Here is a 27,911-nt window from a genome sequence, read left to right as displayed (position 1 = left end):
GACATGTTTTGCATACTATAATGTATAATCTATATTGAATTGCTTGTCTTCTCAATAGAGGTAGGTAAAGAGGGAAGAAGGGAGAGAATCTGGAACTCAAAGTTTTAAAAATAAATGTTAAAAATTGTTTTTTACATGCAACGGGGAAATAAGATAGATTTTATCTTGCCCTACAAGAAAATAAAGGGGAAGGAGATAAGGGAGGGATGAGGGGGGGGGAAGAGGGGACTAGAAAGGAGGGCAGAGTGGGGGAGGAGTAATCAGTATGCATGCCACCTTGGGGTAGGGGGTAGGGGAGAGATGGGGAGAAAATCTGGAACCCAAAATCTTGTGGAAATAAATGTTAAAAACTAAAAATATATAAATTCTGGGAGGAAAAAAAGAACCTCTCACTTAGAGTTTAGAATGTCAAAGTTTAAAGGTATCTTAGACTGTAGACTACCAAGGAGAAAGGGACCTTTGAACTTAGAATATCAGAGATAATAGGACCCCTAGGACATAGAATGCAAGAACTAGAAAGGATCTGAGGTTCAGCAAGATTAAATGACCTGACTTAAGTGACTTACCAAAGTCACATGGGTCTCCAAACAGATCACAAGAAGGGATTTTAAAAAAAGGGGGGGGGGAGTTTGAAGATAAGTTTTCTATGAATAACCAGCTCCTTTCCCCCCGCCCCGGGCATTTAAAATACTATTAAATATATAGGAATATACTTTACAGGAATATAAAGGAATTACATCTGGATTTAAAGCACCATAGGCCCATGGCTCCTAATTGTACTTCTATATTCCTACTTTAAAAGGACATTTTTAATCAGTGAACCATGAGGCTAATAACTCTTTGCCTGCTTCTCTGCTCAGTGATGTCACTATGAAAGATAAGCAAAATCTTCAGAAGCTCCAGACTTAGACCTGATTCTCTTTCCAGATAAAAGCATATTATTATCTGGTCAATTTACTTTTATATGTAGATTAAAAGGTACATAAACTCACTTGAAGTCTACAACTACCACCTAAGTATAATCAAACCTCAATTAACCAAACATAACCAATCAGAACATTTTCTTTAGGATTAAAAAAAAAAAAAAAAAGAAAACCATGACAAGAAAATAATCAGTAACCTATTTTAGAAGATACCAATAATACCAACAAAAATAATTATAATAACAAGATGAGGTATTTATAATCCCTGTTATCCTATCTTCTATTGGAATTGTAGTGCTGTCAGGGAGCCTGTATCCTAATACTTTTATTTCAACTACAAAATGCAGTAATTTTATATCTACCCTTGTAATAGTTCATAGAACATTAAATATAAAATAACAGATTCTCAACTTGTCCCAATTTCTACCTGCCCAAGAGACAAAGATGAGAACAAGATAACAATTGTTATAGTTGTAATTAATAATAATTATAAATTATCATTAATAGTAACATAGGGCAGTGTCAAGATGGCAAGTAAAAGTCAGCACATTGGCCCAGCTCACCCAATAACACTTCTTTCTCCACAACAATATAGAAAACACACCAGATCAAATTCTGATCCTGATCAGAAAGGCCAAGAAAAAGTCACAGTGAGTCATTTTTCCAGCCCAGTGCAACTTAGGAAGACAGAGAGATCTGTTGACACTATAGTGAGGAGTGGTTCCTCACCATTAGCAGTGATGAGGGAACATTCTAGCACTCATTGATAGAAACCTGGTCACAATTTTGAGGCAGAGAGAAGCAGTAGAAAGTGAGCAGGACATTAATTATAGACAGAGCAAGAAGTTACTTTAGCAGAGTTGCTTCTGAACCCAAGAACTGAGAGGAGACTCATTTTTAACTTTAACCTTGCACAGGCTTATGCCTGTAGTGGAAAAACCAGGGTGGGAGACCAAAATCAAAGATGGATCCAGTAAGTCAGTCATTCAGAATCTGCAGAAATTCCCAGCAGCCTAATGGTAATTGAGTCCAGTAGCAATCCAACGAAACTCCACCACATACAACCCAACAGAACCAAACTTAGATCAGGAACTTGCAGAACTCACATCAAAAGGGCAAAAAACAAATCTCTCCCCCAATCACACTACCCTAGAAGCATGGAAATGTGTACACCCTTAGACTGAGCTGTGAAAACAGAAGCAGGACATAAAAAGATAGAAGCTGAGGTCACATAAGCCTGTCCAGAAGAGAGCAGAGAACTACACTAACATAAAGAACAAAGTCAAGAAGTAGGGTGGAAGAACAAAAAAAATAAAAAAAGATATAAAAAAAAAAAGAAGGGATCATAAAGAGCTACTATGGTAACATGGAAGATAGAGACACAAACATAGAAGATCACAATGACTTGAAAAACCTCACAGAAAATTTCAGAGTAAGCATAAGCCCAAAAAGAATTCTTATAAATGAGTTGAAGAGATTTTTAAAAAGTAAAGATTTTAAAAATTAAAGACCAGTAGAGAAAAAAATGGGAAAAGAAATGAGTTATACAAGAAAGCTATAAAAAGAAAATTAGCAGTTTTGTAAAAGAGGTAAAAAAAATTATAAAGAAAATAACTCCTTAAAAGTTCGTTGTGTAGTCATTTCAGTCATGTCTAACTCTCTTCATGACCCCATTTGGAATTTTCTTGGCAAAGATACTAGAGAAGTTTGCCATTTCCTTCTCCAGCTCATTTTATAGATGAGGAAACTGAGGCAAAGAGAGTTAAGTGATTTGCCCAGGGTCACACAGCTAAGTGTCTGAGGCCAAATTTGAAGTCAGAAATGTGAGTCTTCCCCACTCCATGCCTGGCACTCTATCTACTGCAACATCTAGTTGTAACACCTAAAAAGTTAGGCTTAGTCAAATGGTAAAAGAGGTATAAAACATCACTGAAGAAAATAATTCTTTAAAAAACAGAACTGGCAAAATGAAGCTAATGACTCCATAAGACATCAAGAAATAATAAAACAGAAAAATAAACAAAGGAGAAGTCCTGCCAGTTTCTTTTTATGATACAAATATGGTGTTGATACCCAAACCAGGAAGAGAAAAACAGAGAAAGAAAATTATAGACCAATTTCCCTCATGAATATAGATGTAAATATTTTAAATAAAATATTAGCAAAGAGGTTATAGCAATTAATAAACTATGACCAGGTGGGATTTATACCAGAAATGCAGGGCTGGTTCAATATTTGGAAATTTATCTGCATACCTGACCATATCAATAACAAAATTAAGAGAAATCATATGATTATCTGAATAGACACAGAAAAAGCTTTTGACAAAATACAAAACCTATTCCTATTAAAAACACTAGACAGCATAGGAATAAATATAATTTTCCTTAAAATGGTAAGTAGCATCTATCTGAAACCACCAGCAAGCATTGTATGTAACAGAGATAAGCTACAAGGATTCCCAATAAGATCAGGGGTGAAACAAGGATGTCCATTATCACCACTATTATTCAATATTGTACTAAAAATGTTGCTGTAGCAAAAAGAGAAGAAAAAGAAACTGAAGGAATTAGAATAGGCAACGAAGAAACAAAGCTATCACTCTTTGCAAAAGATATAATGGTATACTTAGAGATCAACAAAAAAAACTACTTGAAATAATTAACAACTTTAGCAAAGTTGCAGGATATAAAATAAACCCACATAAATCATGGGTATTTCTACACATTACTAACAAAGTCCTGTAGCATGAGATAAAAAAAGAACTTCCATTTAAAGTAATTGTAGAAAATATAAAATATTTGGGAGTCTACCTGCCAAGAGAAAGCCAGGAACTGTATGAGCACAATTACAAAGTACTTTTCACACAAATAAAAGCCAGATCTAAATAACTGGAAAAATATCAGTCGCTCATGCATCCATAACAATTCTACCTAAATTAATTTACTTATTCAGTGCCACACCAATCAAACTACCAACAAATTTTTATGGAACTAGAAAAAATAATCGCAAAATTCATCTGGAAGAACAAAAGGTCCAGAATATAAAGGGAATTAATGAAAAGAAATATAAGGGCTCAAAACTAGTTGGTATTTACTAGCTAAGAAACAGAGTGGTAGATCAGTGCAATAGGTTAGGCACATAAGACATTGTAGTCAACAACTATAGTAATCTACTCTTTGATAAACCCAAAGATTCAAGCATCTGGGATAAGAACTCACCATTTGACAAAAATTGCTCGGAAAACTGGAAAAAAGTATGGCAGAAACTAGGCATAGTCCAACATATTAGACCCATACCAAGATAAATGGGTATACAATTTATATACTTTTTTTTTGCTTTTTGGAGGGCAACTGGGGTTCAGTGATTTGCCCAAGGTCACACAGCTAGTTTTTGTGTTAAGTGTCTGAGGCCGCATTTGAACTTAGGTCCTCCTCCCCAGGGCTGGTGCTCCATTCACCGTGCCACCTAGCCATCCCTGGTATACAATTTAGACATAAAGGGTGATACCATAAGCAAATTAGGAGAGTAAGGAATAGTTTACCCGTCAGATCTATGGAGAACAGACGAGTTTACACCAAACAAGAGATAGAGAACATCAGAAAATGCAAAATGGATAATTTTGATTACATTAAAAAGTTTCTGTACAAACAAAGCCGATGTAACCAAGATTAGAAAGAAAGGAGAAAGCTGGGAAACAATTTTTATAGCCAGTGTCCTCTGAAAAAGACCTCAGTTATACAATATGTAGTAGAGAAACAAGTCATTCTTCGATTGATAAATGGTCAAAGGATATGAACAGGCAATTTTCAGATGAAGAAATTAAAGCTATCTATAGTCATATGAAAAAATGTTCTAAATCACTATTGATTAGAGAAATGCAAATCAAAGCAATTAAGTTGGACCACATCACACCTATCAGATTGGCTAATATGACAAAACAGGAAAATGATAAATGCTGGAGACATGGGAAAACTCCACTGTTGGTGGAGTTGTGAACTGATCCAACCATTCTAGAGAACAATTTGAAACTATGCCCAACAGGCTATAAAACTGTACATACACTTTGACCTAGCTATACCACTTCTAGGTCTATATCCCAAAGAGATCATAAAAATGGGAAAAAGACCAACACAGACAAAAATATTTACAGCAGCTCTTTTTGTGGTGGTCAAGGACTGAAAATCGAGGAGACGCCCATCAATTTGGGGAATGGCTGAACAAGCTGTAGTATATAAATGTAATGGAATACTATAGTACTATAGGAAATGATGAGCAGGTGAATTTCAGAAAAACCTGGAAAGACTTACATGAACTGATGCTGAGTAAAATGAGCAGAACCAGGAGAACACTGTATATTGTAACAGCAACAATGTGCAATGACCAACTTCAATAGACTTAGCTCTCCTCAGCAATGCAATGATCTAAGATAATTCCAAAAGACCCATGATGGAAAATGCTATCAACCTCCAGAGAATGAACTAGGTAGTCTGAATGCAGATTGAAGCATAATATTTTCTTTTTTTTTCTCCCTTTTGTTCTGATTTTTCTTTCACAACATGATTCATGTGGAAATATGTTTAATATGGTTGTACAAGTATAGCTTGTATCAGACTGCATGCCATCTCAGGGAAGGGGGAGAAGAAGGAAGGGGAAAAATTTAGAACTCGGAATCTTATAAAAGTGAATGTTGAAAACTAAAAATTTACTAATTAGAAAATAAAACTTTAAAAAAGAAATAATAAAACAAAATAAAAAAGAATAAAAAATAAGAGAAAACATAAAAAAATTATGTAGGAAAAACACCTGGAAAACAGACTGAGGAATTATAATTTACGAAATCACTGAACTCTCTGAAAGCCATGATCAACAATGACAATAACAACAAACTTACACATCATATTTCATGTGATTATGAAGGAAAACTATCCAGACATTTTAAAGCCAGAGCACAAAGCAGAAAGTAAAAGAATACACTGTTCATCTACTGAAAGAAACCACAAAATGAAAACTCCCAGGACTCCCAAAACAAGGAGAAAATATCACAAGTAGCAAGAAAAAAAGAATTGAAAACAATTCAAATACCTGAGAACCATAGTCAGAATCACACAAGATTTAGCAGCCAGTATTATAAAGAAATGGAGTGCTTAGAATATGATATTCTGGAAAGCAAAGTATCTAGGATTACAGCCAAGAAAATCCTATCCAGCAAAACTGAGTACCCACAGGGGTAAAGAAACCAATCAATCAATACACATTTATTAAGCACCTACTATATCCAGGCACTAAAGAGGCAAAGAGCAATCCCTGCCCTCAAGGAGCTTACAATCTAATCAGGGAGACAACATGAAAACAAATACATACAAAACAAGCTACATACAAGATATAATTAATGGAGAGAAGGTAATAGAATTAAGAGGGGTTGGGGAAGGTTTCTAGTAAAAGATGGGATTTTAGTTGGGGCTTAAAGAAAGCAAGGGAGGTCAGTTGCTGAAAAGCAGGAGATAGAGCATTCCAAGTATGGGAGACAACCAGAGAAAACATCTACAGCCAAGAAACAGTCTCTTGTTTGTAGAATACCAGAAGGCCAGTGTCACTTGATCAAAAAGTATATCCTTACTGGGGAGTAAGGTATAAGAAGACTGGAAAAATAGGAGGGAGACAGGTTATTGCTATTGTCCATCCTTTGTTTTAAAGAAGACCAATGACATCACGCGGTGATATCCTGACTTCTGGGTGAATTAGATTTAAGTGAGATGGAGTTGCACAAAGTTGTCAGCCTTACTCTCTCTCTTTCTTCCAGAGTTGTTGAAGTCCAGTGACAAAACAAAAGTCAGGACAACTAATGGAGTGTATGACCTTGGATCTTTGATGCCTGACCAAGATCTAAGTGATCCACCTTTATGGTTCTCACCTGCCCATTCTGCAGGTGGAAATCTTCACGTACTTGGGGTAGATATTCCCTTAATTCGTTAACAGGTTTGAGGCCTTTCTGTTACCCTCGATCTGGTTTAACCCATTTGCTGAGATGATTTTTACCAGTGCAACCTCTACATATACTATAGCTTCTTGAAGCCACAATTGAGAGCTGAGTCACAGGTGGACACCAAAGGTGCCTTCACTCTAGAAGTGCTAGTCTTCCCTCAACACCTCATATATATAAAAGGCTCTGAATGCAAAACAGAGCGTTTTGTATTTGATCCTGAAAGCAACAGGGAATCACTGTAGTTCACTGAACTGGAGAGTGATATGATTAGATATTCAGTTTAGAAAAATCACTTTAATGGGGGAATGGAACATAGATTAGAGTGAGGAAAGACTCTGAAGGTAGATAGACCCATGAGCAGGCAATTACTGCAATAGTTCAGGGCATGAGGTGATGATGTGATTGAGTTGTGGCAATTTTAGAGGAGAGAAGGGACCATATTTGAGAGATGCTGCAAAGGGTAAATTGACAAATCTTGGCAATAAATTAGAAATAGGGGGATGGAGGAGAGAAGGTAGTGAAAAAATGAAGAGTCTAGGTTGACAGACTGCGAGGATGGTGTTGCACTCTATAGTAATGGGTAGGGTAGAATAGAGAGATTTAGGGGGGAAAATAAATTAATTCCATTTTGGACATATTGAGTTTTAGATGTCTATTGGACATAGAGTTTGAGATGCCTAAAAGGCAGTTGGAGATATAGGACTACAGATTAGCAGAGAGTTTGAGGCAGGATAGGTAGACTTGAGAACTGTCAGCATATAAATGCTAATTAATTAAATATATGGGAACTGATGAGATCACCAAATGAAGTAGTATAGAGGAAGAAGAGGACCTAGGACAGAACCCTAAAAGACACCTACAGTTAGAGGGCATGATCTACAAGAGGATCCAGCAAAAGAGATAAAAAAAGATGCAGTAAGATAGGTGAACCAGGAGAGAATGGTGTCCCAAAAAAGAAAGAGAAAACATAAGGAAGAAAGAAGAAAGTATAAAGGAGGAGTGTTAAAAAATGTCAAAGGCTGCAGAAAGGTCAAAGAGAATGAGGAACAAGAAAAGGCCATTGGATTTGACAGCTAAAATCATTCATTAGTAACTTTGGAGAAAGCATAAGGATGGAGAGAACAAGGGATTCGAGGGGAGAGCATAATCCCAATATTGTCAGAAGTCAGATCATAAGGGGTAGAAGAGAGTAAGAAGAGAGTAAGTGGAAGCACCTGTAGTAGATGGCCTTTTTGAGTTTAGCTACAAAGGGCAAAAGAGATATAGGATGAGATGTAAGAAAGACATGAGGATTTTTTCAGGATAGGAGAAGACATGTTTGTAGGCAGCAGGGAATGAGCCAGCAGAGAGGGAGAAATTGTGAAAGAGTGGAATAATGGGGAAAACTGCCTCATATAAATGAGTTGTACTAGGAGGAATTTATATAATGGATGGGGACTTGAGTTAAGGAATAGAAAACACTTGAATCTCACTCTGAACTGGTTTAAGGAGGGAAGAATATACATGCACATACAGCTGAGTATAGAAATTCATTTTAATCAACTTACCCAACAGGGAAGTAGAAGGGAAAGGCACTAAGAGAAAGGGAAAAAGGAAATAAGGGAGAAGATAGATGAAAGGACGCAGTATCTTGAAGACGGGTAAGGATAAAAAATAGAAGGAAAAGTACAAAAAACAGCATAACTGTGAACGTGAATGGGATGAATTTACCCATAAAATGGAAGCAGATAGCAGAACAGTTTCAGACTGCAACAATATGTTGTTTACAAGAAACACACTTGAAATAAAAAGGTACACAGAGTTAATTAAAATAAGGGGCTGGAACAAAATCTATTATGCTTCGGTTGAAGTTAATAAAAGACAAAAACAGACCTAGATAAAAGTGACAAACAGAATAATTAACATTTTGCTAAAAGGTACCATAGACAAAGAATTAATATCAATACTGTATAAAGACACACATGCATCAAATGTCATAGCATACAAAATCTTAAAGAGAAAAATAAATGAATTTCAAGATGAAATAGACAATAAAACTATATTAGTGGAGGACCTCAATTGACACCTCTGAGACCTAGATAAATCGAACCATAAGACAAACAAGAAAGAACAAGAAACTGAATAGAATTTTAGAAATGATAGCTCTCTAGGAATACAGACAGTATATTTCATGCATTAGGGCATAAGACCTCAAAAACAAATGCAACCCTCCCCCCAAAATATTAAATGCATCTTTTCCAGAATACAATGTAATAAAAATTCCAATCAATAATGGGATTTTGAGGGACAGAATAAAAATTAACTGGAAACTAAGTAACCTAATGCTAAAGAATGAGGTAGTCAAAGAACAAAATCATAGAAACAATCAATAATTTCATTAAAGATAATGATTAACAATGAGACAAGAAACCAAAATTTCTAAGATGCAGCCAAAGTAGTACTTAGGGGAAATTTTGCATCTCTAAATGGATCAATAAAAATGAGAAAGAGCAGATCAATGAATTCAGCAGGCAAATTAAAAAAAAACCTAGAAAAACACAAATTAAAAACCCCAGTTAAGGGTAAACTAGGTGGTGCAGTGGATAGAGTACCAGTCTTGGAGTCGGGAGGACCTGAATTCAAATCTGGTCTCAGATACTTATTATCCATGTGACCCTGAGCAAGTCACTTAACCCAACTGCCTTTTCCCCTCCAAAAAATAAAAATGAAAAACCAATTAAACATCAAAATAGGAATCTTGAAAATCATAGGAGAGATTAACAAAATTGAAAGTAAAAAAATTCATTGAACTAACAAATAAAACTAGTAGCTGGTTTAAAAAGACAAACACAAGAAACTAGATAAAGCATTGACTAATGTGATTTAAAGAAAGGAACCAAATTACCAGTTATCAAAATATGAAAATGGAGAATTCATAACCAAATGAAGAGGAAATAAAAGCAATTATTAGGAGCTATTTTGCCCAATTACATGCCAACAAAATTGATAATCTAAATGAAATGGAAGAATATTTACAAAAATATACGTTGCCCCGATGAACAAAAAGACATAGAATACTTAAAATAACCCTATTTTAGATGTTGAACTAGCCATTAATGAACTCCCTAGGGAAAAAAAGAAACAACACAGGACCAGATGGATTTATAAATGATGCCTAGCAAACACTTAAAGAACAACCAATTTCAATGCTACATAAACTTTTTGAAAAAAAAATTGGTAAAGAAGGAGCCCTACAAAATTCCTTCTATGACACAAATATGGTCTTGATACCTAAAACTAGGGGGAGTCAAAATAGAGAAAGAAAACCACAGACCAATTTCCTTAGTGAATACTGATGCAAAAATTTGAAATAAAACACCAATAAGCAGATTACAGCAATCTATTACAAACATCATATAGTAAGACCATGATGAATTAATAAACTATAAACATAAATGACCATATCAATAACAAAAGCAAAAACCACGTGATTACTTCAATAAATGCAATAAAAGTTTCTGACAACTTATGACACTCATTAATGCTAAAAACACTAGAAGGTACAGGAAAACTAGAGCTTTCCTTAAAATGATTAAATAGCATTTACCTAAAACCAAGAAGCATTTTCTCTCAAGGGGATGGATAAGCTAGAAGCCTTTTCAGTAAGATAATGGGAGAAGCAATAATGTACCCAACATCATTACTATTAAATATTGTACTAAAAATGATAGTTATAGCAGTAGAACAAGAAAACCAAATAGAAGGACTAAGAACAGGCAAAGAGGAAACATAATCATCACTCTTTGCAGATGATATGATAGTTTATCTTCAGAATCCTAGAGAGTAAACTAAAAATCAAATTGAAACAATTAACTTCAGCAAAGTAGCAGAATATAAAGTACATTCACACAAATGATCAAAACATCTATATATTATCAATAAAATCCAGTAGGAAGAGATAGACAAATTCCATTTAAAATAACTATAGATAGTATAAAATACTTGGGAGTCTTCTTCCAAGACACATACTGGAACTCTGAACACAATTACAAAACACTTCACAAAAATAATCATGGATCTAAACATACCTATAGAAATAGTAACTATTCATGGGTAACCCTAGTCAGTTTAATAAAAAATGACAATATTACCAAAATTTTACAAAGATTTACTTTACAGAGCTAGAAAAAATAATAAAATTCACCTGGAAGAATAAAACATTAAAATACAAAAGGAATCAATGGAAAAACCATGAAGGAAATGACACTGGGAGTATTAGACCTCAAATTAAGATATAAAGCTAGAATCATTAAAGCAATTTGGTACTAGTATAAGAAATAGGTTGATCAGTGGAACAGATTAATTACATCATATAGAGAAAGAAGGAAATGAACAGAGTAACTTAGTGTTTGATAAACCCAAAGATCCCAACTATTGGTGCACAAATTCACTACTTGACAAAAACTGTTGGGAAAACTAGCAGAAAAGTCTGGCAGAAATGGACATAGACCAACATCTCATACTATATACCAAGATAAGCTCAAAATTAGTGCATGACTTAAGACATAAAGGATGATAAAGCAAATTGATGGAGCAGGAAGAAATTACCACCATGCTGCTAATTTGAATGTTGACTGACACCACCTCTCTCAGCCTCCTCTCTCCTGTGACTGGAGGGCTGGAAGATAAGAATATCAAACTCTTCCCAATGCTTTCCTTTAGAAAGGGCATAAACTAGACTTCACTCAGCTCATTCTACTTTGCATCAGCTGCTTAGTCTGGTTTCAATTCCATGGAACAAGATGCTCCCCAATGTCTCCTCACCCTTTCCTGACTCCTTCTGCATGCTTTCTCTCCTCATTAGATGATAAGCTTCTTGAAGGCAGAGACTTTTTTTCATTGATTGTATCTCCAGCAGATACAATCTGGTACTCTGAACGTAGCAGGCATTCAATAAATGTTTATTGGATTGTATTGGATCTATGGACAGGCAAAGAGTTTATGGCCAAAGAAGGGATAGAAGTTCATAGGAGGTAAAATGGCTAATTTTGATAATATAAAATTAAAAAGTTTTTGTACAAACAAAACTGATGTAGCTAAAATTGGAAGAAAAGAAACTAAGTAAAAAAAAAAATCATTGTAGCAAGTTTCTCTTGTAAAGGTCTCATTTCTAAAATAGTGAACTGAGTCAAATTTACAAGAGTAAGAGCTACTCCTCAACTGATAAATAATCAAAGGATATGGATGGGCAGTTTTCTTTTTTTTTTTAAAGCAATCGGGGTTAAGTAACTTGCTCAAGGTTACACGGCCAGTTATTATTTCTGGGTGTGGTGCTGAGTATCTGAGCCCGGATTTGATCCAGGTCATCCCGACACTGGAGCCAGTGCTCTTACTCGCTGAGCCACCTGGCTGCCCCTAAGCAATTGGGGTTAAGTAACTTGCTCAAGGTTACACGGCCAGGTGTTTCTGGGTGGGTGCTAAGTGTCTGAGCCCGGGATTCGATCTCGAGGTCTTCTCAACACTGGAGCCGGTGCTCTTACTCGCTGTGCTACCTGGCCGCCCCAGGATGGGCAGTTTTCAAAGGAAAAAACTAGCCACATGAAAAAAGTGCTCTAGATATCTAATAATTTGCTGTTCAGTCGTTTCAGTCATGTCCAACCCTTTATGACCCATTTGGAATTTTCTTGGCAAAGATACTGGAGTGATTTGTTGTTTCCTTCTCCAGCTCATTTTACAGATGGGGAAACTGAGGCAAACAATGTTAAGTGACTTGTCCAGAGTCAGACAGCTACTAAATGCCTGAGGCTTGATTTGAACTCAGGTCTTCAGGATTTGAACTTTGGGACTCTAGGCCTGGCACTCTATGCCCTGCACCACCTAGCTGCCCCACTAATAATTAGAAAAATGCAGATTAAAACAACTCTGAGGTACCACCTCACACCCATAAGATTGGATAAGAGGACAAAAACAGGAAAATGACAGATGCTAGAGGGGATGTGAGGAAAACAGGTACCCCAATACACTGTATGAAACTATGCCCAAAAAGTTTTTAAAGGGTACATATACTCTGAACCAGCAATATACTCTTGCTAAGACTTTATTCCAAAGATAACAAAGAAAGAGGAAAAGGGCCCAAACGTACAATATTTATAGCAGCTCTATTCGTGATAGCAAAAAAAAATTAGTAACTAAGGGAATGCCCATCAATTGAGGAATGACTGAAGAAGTTATGGTATATGAATAGAATACAATATTGTAATGCTATAAGAAATGATGAAGGTGGTGGTTTCAGACAAATCTAGGAAGACCTATAGAAGGAACTGATATAAAGTTAAGTGAACGGAACTAGGAGAATAGTCTATACAGTAACAGCAATATTGTAAATATAATCAACTTTGAAGTATTTAGTAACTCTGATCAACACAATTATCCACAACAGTTCCAAAAGACTCATGAAACATTCCATCCACCTCCAGATAGAGAACTGATGGATACAGAGTGCAGACTGAAGCATATTTTTTTTTCCTTGCCTTTTTTTTAGGGAGGTTAAGGAAGGAGAAAAGGCATTATGCAGAAATTTGTTTTGTATGTCTATACACATTTGAAATAGGTTTTGATTTTTTGCCTTCTCATTGAGTAGGGGGCAGGGGAAGGGAAGATAGAGAATTTGGAATGGAAAAAAAAACTTTTTTAAGTCTCTGTGATTTACAACAAAAACAGATTTCAGGGTAGATTCATTCAGTAGCATTTGACCCACTTCCCTAACACCTTCTTTTACATCTACAGAGCTGTAAAATCATAATATCAGCTAATATTCAGAATGATGACCCTGAGAAACTAAAACATCCTGAAAAAAATTTTTTTTGTATCCTACATTTACCAAGACAGGAAAACTGACCAGCATACTTTAAAAAAAAATCCATGAGTATTTTTTTTTAAGTTTTCTGGCTAACGAGAACATGATATCTATCAGTAAACTAATCCATGAACATCTCATAATTAACGTTATAGGAATAAATAAGACAAGAAGGAAATTAGAATGCAATAGGAATAGACAGACTTAGAAATCTTATTACAATGCAAATACTGTAAACTCTCACAGGGCTCCTGGACTTAGTTTGCTCATCTGTAAAATGGGAGGGGGCAAGTTAAATAGATGATTTCAAAGGTTCCTTCTTGTTTCAACAGTTTGTGATTCTAATCACTGTACTCTTTCCCTAGCTTCTGATCATGTAAAAAGTACAAAAATATAAATATTTAGTAAATATTAACTTTAATTTGATACTTAAGTTCACCTCCCTGGGATTATGGAATCACAGAATTTCAAATTTTCACTTTACAGATAAGAAAGCTGAAGTTATAAGATAAGAAAGCTAGGGAAAAACTGAAGGATATGGTGGGAGAATGAAAATATGTAACTGTGAACTACCGAAACTAAATTACTAGAAAAAAAAAACTACTAAAATACTATTAACTACTAAAAAGTAGTTAACAAAAAGTTAACTACTACAGAGTAAGGTTACACCTACAGGTTGCAATTACCCTTCCATTATTTTAATTAACTATTTGGAGGCATTATACATATTAAAGACTGAATTGTTGAGTTTGCTGGAATCTGTATGATGCTTTGAAACAAAACTTATTAACTCAATTTTTAAAAATGCTTGTTTGCTAGTCATTCAGTTGATATTCTAGACCCATACTCAAAACTTAGAGGAGTTCTAATTTCAATTCAGTGAAGAAAAAAATCCTTCTATAAAGAACAAAATAAACCTGTAATGAGCAACCATTTCCATGAATAAAATATTACAGACAGAAATTAGATTAGATTAGAAACTGTCATGCTCACATATTTTAGTATATAAGGCAGACAACCATTACAGTTGCCATAACAAATATGGACATTTTCCTAAATCAATGTTGGTCAACCAAGGCAACTAACCAACCAATCACTTAAATTCATATTCCATGAAAATATAGTAATATAGTAACAAAAATAAACTCTTAATTCCAGTTAGAACTCAAAGCATCATATCTTTGGAGCTAAAAGGGACTTCAGAGGCCATCTAGTCCAGTTACTTAGCCAAGTTATTTAGCAGCATAGCATGATGTTATTTGGGAAAAAGAACTTTAACCCAAAGTTCTAATAAGAATGTGTTAATTCTTAGTTGATATTTTATAAACACCCAATTCTGCAAACTAATTTAGTATTTATTTATTTAACAGATTACCAAGCATATAATCAAAAAAAGATAAATGTTAAGACAGATTCTCCTATCCTTGCACATTTCAAATGTTGTGGAAAATTCTGAGATGGTGTCTAAGAATGAGGAAATGGCACTATTCATTGCTATCTCTTTTGTCTTTTTAATTTCAGTTTCAATAATCTGGAGCCTACAACAAAATTCCATCAAAAGAAGTAAGCTTATTTACATGAAGTTGCATAACAAACAAGTTACTTAGCATGACACTTTTTACATTACACTTCACATTTCAACAAACTGAAGAAAAAACCAATCAGCAGTATTATTCTTCAAGCAAAATAAATCCCAGTGAATACATGAACTATTACAAAAAGTTAGATCCACTTACATTTTGCTCCTCTGGTTCTAATTTGGGAATTTTGTGCGACTTGCGCTCTTCTGATCTAGAAGAGTCATGCTTGTTACTTTTTTTCCTCTTTTCTTTTCTGCCTTCATGTTTTGATTTTGCGTACTCACTTGCCTGTACTTCATTTAAAAGGTCTCCACAGAGGGAGGACTCAAACAATTCCCTGCCATTCTGGATAGTTTTGGTTATTTTTAATTTAATTTCTGGTGAGCCAGTCTTCTTTGGAATCACAGTTTGTGGTACCGAAGGAGGAGGTGGTGGCTGTTGAGGGGAAGGTTTTTCCAGAACTTCATGTGGTCTTGTGTTTGAAATTTCAGTATGGTAAAAGTCAGTGGGGCTAAAGTTTCTAACTGCACCAAAACCATTGGCTGACCCATTGGGATACTGACTATATGTCTGGTATTTGGCTTGAGGTTCATACATGCTGATTGAGGGTGGATAGCCATTTGTAATTGGAGGAAGTTCCTCTGTGGTAGGTGGGTACTGAAAGCCTTGCTGCAGGCTGGTTTCATATGGTGTCTGGCCACCATCTTCAACAATATCACTGCTATTATCAAAGGCATCCTCCTGACGGATGTTGGCTGAGTCAATGAGTTGAGGTGGTTGCTGAATTGTGTTTCCCATGATCCCTTGCATGAAAGAGAAAGAGAAATCCATTGTTCTGCTCCAGCATCCTTAACTTTCCCTTTCTCTCATAGGGCCTAAAAGTCCACAAGAAAAAAAAAAGAATTAGTTTATGTCCCAGGATAGGGGTGAAGCAGCTGTAAAATCATTTAATAGGCATTCTGAAACTAATCTAACCCATAGTGGACTACAATTGGCTATAAGTCTTAGGGAGCTAGTGTTGCTCTAGAAATGCCTTTCTTGTAAGTTTTAATCTTGAAAAATTAATTTATGTTTGCAATGCCTAATAATTTTGAGAAAAGTTTTAAAATATTTACAACAAATTTCTCCTCTTTCCCAACCTCCCAGAAAAGTATACCCATTTATCCATGTCTACTTGCCTAGTCAAGGACTACCAGTCAAGGTTTGTCTGATCCATGGTAGATAAGAATTCATATCTACATAAGGTTCCGGTGGCTTTACAAGTTTTCCCCTTCAATACTTTATGGCTTTACAATTCTGGCAAAAGACTTTTCATATTCAAGTTCCCCAGAATGTCTGCACTCATGGGATGATTTTGTGAAATGGCTGAGCAATTATGATAGAATAGCAATGTTTAAAATTTTTATTTCGGCATTAGGTTTTTAATCATCTTAATCTCAAACTACAAGACAAATGTGTTATTTATTTACATCAAGCCCATACAATTACTTTGCTAACTGCACCAAAAAATAACAGGTTGGACCAAATAACCTCTGAGGTCCATTCCAGCTCTAAAGCTATGATCCTATAAATGCCTTTAGAACCTTATTCCCTAAATTATCCCTTCTCTAATATCTCTAATCTTTCCCTATTCAAAGAGTCCTTCCCTTAAGGCCCTTATGCCTTTGAGCATGATTAGGACTTTTTTTTTTTTAGAAAAGGACTTTCTGCTTAACCCTGCTAACATGTATCCTATCTCATATCTTCCTGTTGATACCTTAAAGATGAAACTTATATTCAATACTTCCAAGTCTTAGCCATATGCATTTTCTTAATTCTAACAATATAACTTCTGCCCAACCACAATATTTTAACTGATTTTGTAAATGCCATTGATAAATCACCTAACTGACAAATCCCATTTTTTTTCCACTACTCATTTTTGATCTCTCTGTAGCATTTGTTCATTCCTTTTAATCTTATTTCTCTCTTAGTGTCTTGTGACATTTCTTTCCTGGTTCTCCTATAATCACTTGTTTTTCTAGATCCTTGTTGTCTTCCAGTACATGTTTGCTGAACTGAATTTCCATTCTTTAATAACCAGAAGTATGACCCCTTCAAGCTCTTGTCCTGAGTTCTGAGGGCTTATTTCAGTTCCCTCATTCTGTTGGAGACTCCATCTTTTTTTCATGGCTTCAACCTCTGTGTGGATGCCTTTAAACTTCTTACTTTTGTTCTTTATGTCTAAACCAAGATTTTAGCTGATATCTTATAAAATTAGAGAAATTTAATGCTACAAGATTATCTGGTATAATGTCCTCACTTTATGAATAAAGAACTATGGGGGTGGTCAGGTAGCACAGTAAGAGCACCGGCCCCAGTGTCAGGATGACCTGGGGATCGAATCCGGGCTCAGATTCTTAGCACCAAACCCAGAAATAACTGGCCGTGTAACCTTGAGCAAGTTACTTAAACTCAATTGCTTAAAAAGAAAAAAAAAAAGAACTATGCTTAGAGAGATGAAGTCTGTGAACGAACAGAGGTCAGAACACAGTTCTCTTGACCTATAATCTAGCATTTAGGTCTTATGATTAGACATAAGTCTAGAACTTAAGTCTTTACTGTCTCATTTCCTGATTCTCCCTAAAATATATCCTCTGTTCCCTTCAGGCATATGTCACTAGCCTTTCAAATATTATATTCATTCCTGTCATTTTCTCAGGCTACTGCTACTCTTAAAGGATTACCCTCCTTTGCCCTCTCTGCTTATTTAATTTCTACCCATCCTTCAATGCTTGGCCCAAGTCCCTCTTGGTTTAATATAGCCTTTAGAACTACTCTAATTCATATTGATCTATTTCAAATTTGGGTTCCGGTTGCAATAATAGTCAAAATCAAATATTTTAACAGTCATTTTCTAATTGTTTACTATGTTGTAGTTCTGTCTCCTAAACTAAACTATAAGCTGTTGGGGCAGGGGGGAAAGACTTGATTTTGTCTTATATTTTATGTACCCCACAGCACAAGTAGTTCTGAACCTTATATCAAGGGTTCTTCACCTCAGATCCATATATGAATTGATTTTAGGGGCTCTATGAACTTGGATAGGAAAAAAAATTCATCTTTTAAAAAAGTACACTCATCTTGGGTTTCCTTTGTAATGTTATGTATTTTATTTCATGCATTTAAAAATGTTATTGGGTTGGGGAGAAGAGGGCATGTCCATTGGCTTTCCCAGACTGCCAAAGGGATTCACAACACAAAAATGTTAAGAACTCTTCTCTAAGATAAAAAAGGTACAAAATAAATATTTGTTAAATTAATTTGAGAATTTTTTGTGGTTCTCTGCATGGATAAAAATATAAAATGTATAACTCAGCAGCTTTTAAAACTATATATAGGCCATGAACTTTAATCAATAAACACAAAAAATACAATTCAATTTCACATGGCTTAATGGGAAAAGCAGGGAAGAGGAAAAAGTGAAAGATAAAAACAACAATAAGGAGATACAACATAGCAATGGTTACTAGAAGAGAAAGACCTCAGCCTTTCCACAGAGATGGAAAGTGGCTTATTTGGTTATGAATTGCAATAAATAATGTTAAATGCATACTGAGTATGTTAAATTCTTTATTTCACCCTAGTTCTCTTAGCTGAATGATGGTTTATGGTTCTCCAACCCCATAATACTAATCACAGTGAACTGAACAAAGTAGGAAAGCAGTAAATATTTGAGGTCATTACAGTAAAGTTACTATTTGGCTCACTAAAATTGTAATATTCACAACTTATCAAGTCTGAGTGATCAATAATGGAAAAAACTGAGAAAACAGAAGACTGGCAAAAGGTCATATAAACATACAAATGATGAACTCTTCTATACAGTCACTAAAAACCACGATATGCAGTGTGACAGAGTGAATGGAGAACTGACCTCAGAGTCCACAAGACTGGTCTTTAAGGTCTACCTCTGACATACTGGCTGTTTAACTCAAGGAAGAGTTCTTACCGACTCTTGTTTCAGATAAAGTGCTGACCTGCACTAGTGCAGGGCCCATACTCATCAAAGAGCTCCTATGCCAATGAAATCATAGATCCAATTCCTATTCCTATAAATTCAAAGAAAATGTAAATAATGACAAAAACTATAAAATATTTTGATATTTGGATACTGAGAAAGCTCAGTGACACAGCATATAAACTGTGAGTTTGGAACACCTGAGTTCAAATCCAGCTTAAGACACCTGTTAGATTTCTCTGCCTCAGTTTCCTCAACTATAAAATGGAGATGAAAGAGCACCTACTTTACAGGGTTGCTAAGAAAATCAAATGAGATGATGACTGTAAAGCACTTAATCAACTTAGTTCCTGGCACAATATACAGACGATATATAAATGCTTATTCCCTTCTCCATTAAGCTATCAAGAGTTTATAAATGCAAAATGTTTTCACAGAAATGACAGAAGAGATAACCTTTGTCAATCATTGGGGTAACAGAATGCATCAAAAGTGCTAATACTATTAATTTATACATTTATTGCCATAGTAAACAAAAAAACAAATGGCTTAAAATATTAGGAAAAAACAGTGTTTATGAAAATAAGAATATGCTAAGTTCAAAACATACAACAAATTTGTAATTATAAAAGCTACCTTGTATTAAAAAAAATGGGAAACATAAATCAACCAGAAAACAGAATTCCAAAGTAGAATCCGTGTACGTAAAAAATTGTTTTCAACAAAAATTTTTATGTAGGGGTGTCTAGGTGGCGCAGTGAATAGAGCACCGGTCCTGGAATAAGGAAGATCTGATTTCACATCTGACCTCAGACACTTAATACTTACTAGCCCTGTGACCTTGAGCAAGTCACTTAATACCAACTGCCCTGCCCTTCCCCCTCCAAAAAAAAAAAAGGCAAAAATCTTTATGAAGACTTGAATGGAGTACAGGAAAAAAATTGGCTTAGGTGAAACATGTTTTAAGTAGTTCTAAATAAATCAAGATTTAAACAAATACATTATACTTATTTAATCTAATTTTTAAATTATTTTTAAGTTTCAGTTGTGGAAAGAAGAAATATTTTTCCATAAAACAAAACAAATATTAGACATATGTATATATGATACATATATAATTAAAACTTATACAGTAAAATAAAATAATCAAAATAAAAAGAAACAAATTGGAGATATATGTGCGTGCATGCACATGTCTGTGTGTCGAACTAAAAATAACTCCTCATTGGATGAATACTTCACAGAATGCAATAACTTATAAGAGAAAAAACACAAATTATAAATAAATCATTTAAAAAACTGTTCAGAGGCAGCTAGGTGGCACAGTGAATAGAACATAGGTCCTAGAGTCAGGAGGACCTGAGTTCACATCTGGACTCAGACACTTAACACTTACTAGCTGTGTGACCTTGGGCAAGTCACTCAACCCCAATTGTCCTGCCTTCCCCCTCCAAAAAAACCAAACCAAAACAAAAAAACTGTTCAAACTCCATAATAAGATAAATGAAAGTTCAAACAACTTTGAGATAATACTACCCCATACTCTTCAAACTGGAAAAATAATTAACAAAATTCAATGTTAGAACCACGGAGGGACAGAGGCACTCTATTACATTATTCGAACTAAATCAGCAGTCTTTTTTGGAAAGTCATCTGGTAATATACACACGTAAAAGCTACAAATTGATCATATCATTTGAGCAGTTATCCCTCTACCTGGAGTAAATATTGAAGGATTAAGGCTAGAATCTATGATTTCACTTACCTAGAGAGCTCCTACATGAATGAACTCCCACTATCAATGCTGATCAGCACTTTTTCTATAAATTAGTCTTACAGTTGTCTAAAGAACTGAAAGGTTAAATGACTTGTCCGGTGTTACAAAGCCACTGTATGTTAGAACTAAGACTTGAATGCAAGTCTTACTGGCTTTAAGCATTCTATCCACTACTATATGAGACTTTTATGTACTGAAGAAGGATATAATCAAAGCAAAAGCCCTATAAATTCAAAACTATTCATAATAGAAAAAACTGGGGAACTTCCTTTATATCCAGCGGTTCAGAAATACTTTTAAAAAAAAACAACCAAATTCCTATGTTAATGTAATGAAATAACAATGCCCTGTTTAAAAAAAAAATGAAAAATAAAGTATAAAGAAATATGGGAGGCTCCCATCTCCAATTCAAGTAAAAGGTGACTCTGAACAAACTTTGGAGCTACAGAACCCACAAAATGACACAGAGAAGCTAACCTCCTGCTGAGGAAAGCCCAGGAGGCCGGCAGGAAGAAGCCAGCACAGGACTATGGGAACTGAGCCTAGCCCCAAGCAAGCACAAGGTTTTAGACTCTGGGAAGACTGACCAGCCTCGGGCTACAGGGACTTCAGATCACCAGCAGCTGTGGCAGTTTCCAGAATTATCAACACATAAATGCCAGAGGTCAGTGCAGTGTGGACTTTGGGATCTGGTAGTTTGGGAATGCAGTCCAGCCTTTATACCCTAGAGGGAAAAGCTGCTGAGGTGTGGTGCCCTGGCACAGCTGCTGCCACATGGCAGCTTCAGCTCCTGGCCTGCAGATTGCAGGTGGACCAAGCGACCATTCTGAGGGATTATTGCTCTTGCTTTAACCTGCTTGGATCTGGACTGCTATCTAGGGTGGAGGTCCTGGGGTGTGTGACCAGCTTGCCAGAGCGTGTAGAGGCTTCAGAGAGTGCACCCAACTAATACTTTCGGCAGCTGAGAAAACCCCAGCAATTGGAACAAAGCTACCCTGTCTGGTAGCAGAGCTCTACTGTGGCAAAAAGCTCAAATGTCAAGTAATTGAATGGCAAAATGAGCAGGCTAAGAAAGCAAAACAAACAGAGAAAGCTAACTTTACACTCCTATTTTGGGGACAAAAAGGATCAAACCATGGAACAGGAAGAAGACAATGAAGTCAAAACTCCTGCACCAAAAGCTTCCAAGAAAATACAAGCTGGTTATAGGCCGTATAGGACCTTAAGAAGGATTTTGAAAATCAAGTAAGAGAAGTGGAGGAAAAACTGGGAAGAGAAATGAGAACGATGCAAGAAAATTATGACATGAGAGTCAACAACCTGACTGAAGAAAATAAAACCTTAAAAAATAGACTAACTAAAACAGCAAAAGAGGCTCAAAAGGCTCAAAAAATGAGGAAGCTACACATATACAACCTATACTGAATTGCTTATCTTCCCAGTAAGGGAGGAAGGGAATGAATCTGGAATTCAAAGATTTAAAATCAAATGTTTAAAAAAATATATATATATATATGTACACTATTATTAATACTATTTTACATGTAATTGGGAAATAAGATATACAGGCACTGGGGCATAGAGATCCACCATGCCCTAACTGGAAAAGTCGAAGGCGGTACGGGAGAGGATATGGGAGAGAGCAGATTGGAGGAGGGGATATCCTATGGGACTGTATTTAGGGGCAGTGGGTAGGGGGAAAATGGGGAGAAAATCTGTAACTCAAAATCTGGCGGAAATGAATGATATAAATCAGAAGTTAATAAAACATTTGAAAAATGAAAAAAATGAAATAAAAATTTAAAAAAAGGGGCAATGAGGAGAAGAATGCCTTAAAAAGCTGAATTTGTCAAATGGAAAAAGAATCTCAAAAGATGACTGAGGAGAATCATTCCTTCAGAATTATATGGGAGCAAATGGAAGCTAATGACCTTATGAAAAATAAAGATACTATTAAATAGATCCAAACAAATGAAAAAAATAGAAAGCAATATGAAATATTGCATTGGGAAAACCACTGACTTAGAAAATAGATCCAGGAGAGATAATTTAAAAATTATTGGACTGCCTGAAAGCCATGATCAAAAAAAGAACCTAGAAATAACCCTGCAAGAAATTCTCAAGGAAAACTGCCCTGGTGTTTTAGAACCAGAGGACAAAATAGAGATTGAAAGAATTCACCAATCACCTCTTGAAAAAGATCCCAAAAAGAAAACTCCTAGGAATATTATAACCAGGTTCCAGAATTCCCAGACCAAGGAGAAAATATTACAAGCAGCCAAGAAGAAACAATTTGAATACTGTGGAAACACAATCAGGATAACACAGGACCTGGCAGCTTCTACATTGTGGGATCAAAGTGCTTGGAATATGATATTCTGGACGTCCAAGGAGCTGGGATTAAAACCAAGAATCACCTACCCAGCAAAACTGAGTATCATGTTTCAGGGGAAAATATGGTCATTCAGTGGAATAGAGGACTTTCAAGCATTCTTGATGAAAAAACCAGAATTGAATAGAAAATTTGACACTCAGATACAGGAAGCAATAAAAGCATGAGAAGGCAGAGAAAAAAAATTCATAAGGAACTTATCAAAGTTGAACTATTTACATTCCTATATGGAAAAACGATAATTGTAACTTATGAAACTTTTCACAGTATGAGAATAGTTGAAGGGATAGAAAGGTGTGTGTATATATATGTCTATATTGGAGGATATATGGGCGTATTAATACATATGTGAGTGTGTATATATATATGTGTGTGTGTACAAGTATACATAGATAGAGGGCACAGGACCAATTTAATAGGAAGGGATGATACTTAAAAGATGAAATTAAGAGGTGAGAGAGGAATATGATGAGAGGAGATGGGAAGAGACAGAATGGAGTAAACTATCTCATATAGAAGAGGCAAGGGAAAATGGTCACAATGGAGGGGAAGAACAGGAAGGCAAAAGGGAATGGGTCAACCATATTCTCATTGAATTTGGCTGAGGGAGGAAATAACATACACACTAAATAGGGTATCTCACCCTACAGGAGAGTAGTGGGGAAGGGGATGAGAGGGGGGATGATGGAAGGGAGGGCAGGCGGCGGGGGGGGAGGGAAGTTGGAAACACCCACTTTTGAAAAGGGACAGGAACAAAGTAGATAACAGAACAAGTGAGAGGTGGGATAGGAGGGAGGGAAATATAGTCAGTCTTTTACAATATATCCACTATGGAAATGTTTCGCATAGCTACACATGTACAACCTATATTGAACTGTTTTTCTTCCCAGTAAGGGAGGGTGACGAGGGAGGAAGGGAATGAATCTGGAACTCAAAATTTTAAAATCAAATGTTTAAAAAATATACATATATGTACATATATATATATACACACGCTATTATTAATGTTATTTTACATGTAACTAGGAAATAAAATATACAGGCATTGGACATAGAGATCCACCATGCCCTACTGGAAAGTCGGAGGGGGTATGGGAGAAGATATGGGAGAAAGCAGACTGGAGGAGGGGATATCCAGTGGGGTCACTATTTTGGGGGGGTGGGTAGGGGAAAAACAGGAAGAAAATTTGTAACTCAAAATCTTGCAGAAATGAATGATGTAAACTAGAAGCTAATAAAGCATTTGATAAAAAAAAAAGAAATATGGGAGACAGAAAAATGCAAAGGAAACACAACTGAGCAGCAAGTGCATTCTCTTTGATTATATGAAAATAAGAAGACTTTCTATATAAATATTGTCACAATTGAAATTAAGGTAAACTGAGGCACAAGCTCCAAGCAATACCAATTCATTAGCAAAGCATGAATTTGCCAATAAACAGGGTCTCAGCCCTAATGAAAACTTACAGACCTTTTTTTACAGACAAAAGGAGAAGCATCTAAAAAATAAAAGGCAGCATCAAAAATGGGACAATATAATTGCTTACAAACTCAGAAGCATTACAGACATGGGGAACAATATGATTGGCTGGAAATCAGGAATATGTGGCTAGAACAATTCTTCTTTCTGTCTTGCCTCTAGGAAACTGATCGATTTAGTCCACCTGCAAAAATTACTAATGGTATATAGATAACAAATTTCCTCTAATTGTACAAGGACAGCTAGTTATCACAAGACAAAGATAACAGATTTTTTTTTAAATTAAAGTAATTGGGGGGCGGTTAGGTGGCGCAGTGAGTAAAGCGCCCGGCCCCAGAGTCAGGAGGACCCGAGGTCGGTTCCAGCATCAGTCACTTAACACCCACACAAAAAAACTAGCCATGTAACCTTGGGCAAGTTACTTTACCCCAACTGCCCTCCAAAAGGAAAAAAAAAAAATTCAAGTGATTTATATGGAAACTGAACTTTTAAACTTAACTGAAGAGAAGAAAGACTAGACTTCTGAACTTAATTCAAAAACAAAGAAATATGAGTTATGAAGTTATACAAAATGTCAGCAATGATACAGAATAGAATCAATTACAAACTGAATTTTATTTTTCTCAATACAAACAGAAAGGACAGGAAAGAGACAAAATAAGCTTTTATTATTTTTTAAAGCATAGCCCTTTAAAATATAAACCTAATTGCGATTATATGAGTTTCCAAAATTTTGGAGTTTTATCCCTATTTATATTTGAAATTATTAAATTTATAGCTAAAAATACCTACTTTAGGGGCAGCTAGGTGGCACAGTGAATAGAGCACCGGCCCTGCAGTCAGGAGAACCTAACGTTCAAATCTGTCCTCAGACTGTCACTTAACCCCAACAGACCCTCCAAAAAGCAAAAACAAACAGACAAACAAAAAAAAAAAAAACCCGCCCCACTTTAACATTCTATGGTCTGTGATTTCAGACTTCCATGACTTTTATATAATTCCTAGCACAAAGTAACATGTCAGTAAATGCTTGTTTGAATGACTGATTCCATCAAGTATATAAACTCGAACAAACAGAGGTTGTAAACCCTCTACAAATGAGTAAATGGTCTTTCAGAGTTTTTAAGGCCAAAGAAATCTATTACTCTAAAGCAAGAGTTCTTAACTTTTTTTGTGTGTCATGGAATCTTTTTTGGCAGTCCTTTTAAGGCTACAGACCTGTTCTCAGTACTGTTTTCTTTTTTAAAATTAAAATTTAAGTTTATCTTTAGTTTGCATCATTCATTTCCACAAGATTTTAAGTTACAAATTTTCTCCCCGTTTTTCTCTCACCCACCACCCCAAAACAGAGATCCCACTGTATACCCCCTCCTCCCCCAATCTGCTCTCTCCTATATCCTCCCCCAACCTCACTCCGACTTTCCAGTAGGGCAACATGGATCTCTATACCCCATTGCCTGTATATTTTATTTCCCAGTTGCACGTAAAATATATATATTTAAACATTTGATTTTAAAACTTTGAATTCCAGATTCTTTCCCTTCCTCCCTCATCACCCACTCTTACTGGGAAGATAAGCAATTCAATATAGGTTGTACATGTGTAGCTACACAAAACATTTCCATAGTGGATATACTGTGAAAGACTGACTATATTTCCCTCCATCCTATCCCCCACACACTTGTTCGATTCTCTACTTTGACCCTATCCCTTTTCAAAAGTGTGTGCTTCCAACTTCCCTACCCCCAAACTGCCCTCCCCTCCATCATCCCCCCTCTCATCCCCTACACCTCTATTCTCCTGTAGGGTGAGATACCCTATTTAGTGTGTATGTCATTCCCTCCCTAAGACAAATTCAATGACCCTAAGGTTAACTCATTCCCTTTTGCCTTCATGTTCTTCCCCTCCATTGTCACCATTTTCCCTTACCTCTTCTATGAGATAATTTACCCCATTCTGTCTCTCCCCATCTTCTCTCATTATATTCCTCTCACCTTTTAATTATCATCCCTTCCTATTCAATTGGTCCTGTGTCCTCTGTCTATGTATACCTGTACAAATTCATATGCCCACATACCCTCCTATACAGACATATATGTTTACACACACACACACACACACACACATACATTTATATTCCCTTCAACTATTCTCATACTGAGAAAAGTTTCATAAGTTACAATTATTGTTTTTCCATGTAGGAATGTAGATAGTTCAACTTTGATAAGTTCCTTATGATTTCTTTTCCCTGTTTACCTTCTCATGCTTCTCTTACTTCTTGTATCTGAGTGCAAATTTTCTAGTCAACTGTTTTTTTTTTTCATAAAGAATGCTTGAAAGTCCTCTATTCCACTGAATGACCATATTTTCCCCTGAAACATGATACTCAGTTTTGCTGGGTAGGTGATTCTTGGTTTTAATCCCAGCTCCTTGGACGTCCAGAATATCATATTCCAAGCACTTTGATCCCACAATGTAGAAGCTGCCAGGTCCTGTGTTATCCTGATTGTGTTTCCACAGTATTCAAATTGTTTCTTCTTGGCTGCTTGTAATATTTTCTCCTTGGTCTGGGAATTCCGGAACCTGGTTATAATATTCCTAGGAGTTTTCTTTTTGGGATCTTTTTCAAGAGGTGATTGGTGGATTCTTTCAACCTCTATTTTGCCTTCTGGTTCCAAAACATCAAGGCAGTTTTCCTTGAGAATTTCTTGCAGGATGATTTCTAGGTTCTTTTTTTGAGCATGGCTTTCAGGCAGTCCAATAATTTTTAAATTATCTCTCCTGGATCTATTTTCTAAGTCAGTGGTTTTCCCAATGAGATATTTCACATTGGCTTCTATTTTTTCATTTGTTTGGATCTGTTTAATAGTATCTTGATTTCTCATAAAGTCATTAGCTTCCATATAATTCTGAAGAAATGATTCTTTTTAATGAGCTT

The 27,911-nt window shown here is 35.7% G+C and overlaps 1 protein-coding gene across 5 annotated transcripts in view; it reads right to left on the bottom strand.

Annotated features, from left to right (window-relative positions):
- NSD3 (nuclear receptor binding SET domain protein 3) overlaps positions 1 to 27,911 on the bottom strand; it is a 158,979-nt gene that overhangs the window by 88,825 nt on the left and 42,243 nt on the right. For all 5 annotated transcript variants that reach the window (XM_069075896.1, XM_069075899.1, XM_069075897.1 and 2 more), the window contains exon 2: positions 15,481 to 16,199. In XM_069075896.1, the coding sequence (XP_068931997.1) occupies positions 15,481 to 16,155 (675 nt within the window). In that variant the 5' untranslated portion in view covers positions 16,156 to 16,199. The remainder of the gene's footprint in view (positions 1 to 15,480; positions 16,200 to 27,911) is intronic.

Source organism: Petaurus breviceps, unplaced genomic scaffold, assembly GCF_028583685.1.
Source record: "Petaurus breviceps papuanus isolate PSGF00001 unplaced genomic scaffold, PetGlider_PUasm1.0 90919, whole genome shotgun sequence".
NCBI classification, from domain to species: Eukaryota; Metazoa; Chordata; class Mammalia; order Diprotodontia; family Petauridae; genus Petaurus; species Petaurus breviceps.
This window is presented reverse-complemented; position numbering and strand designations above follow the sequence as displayed.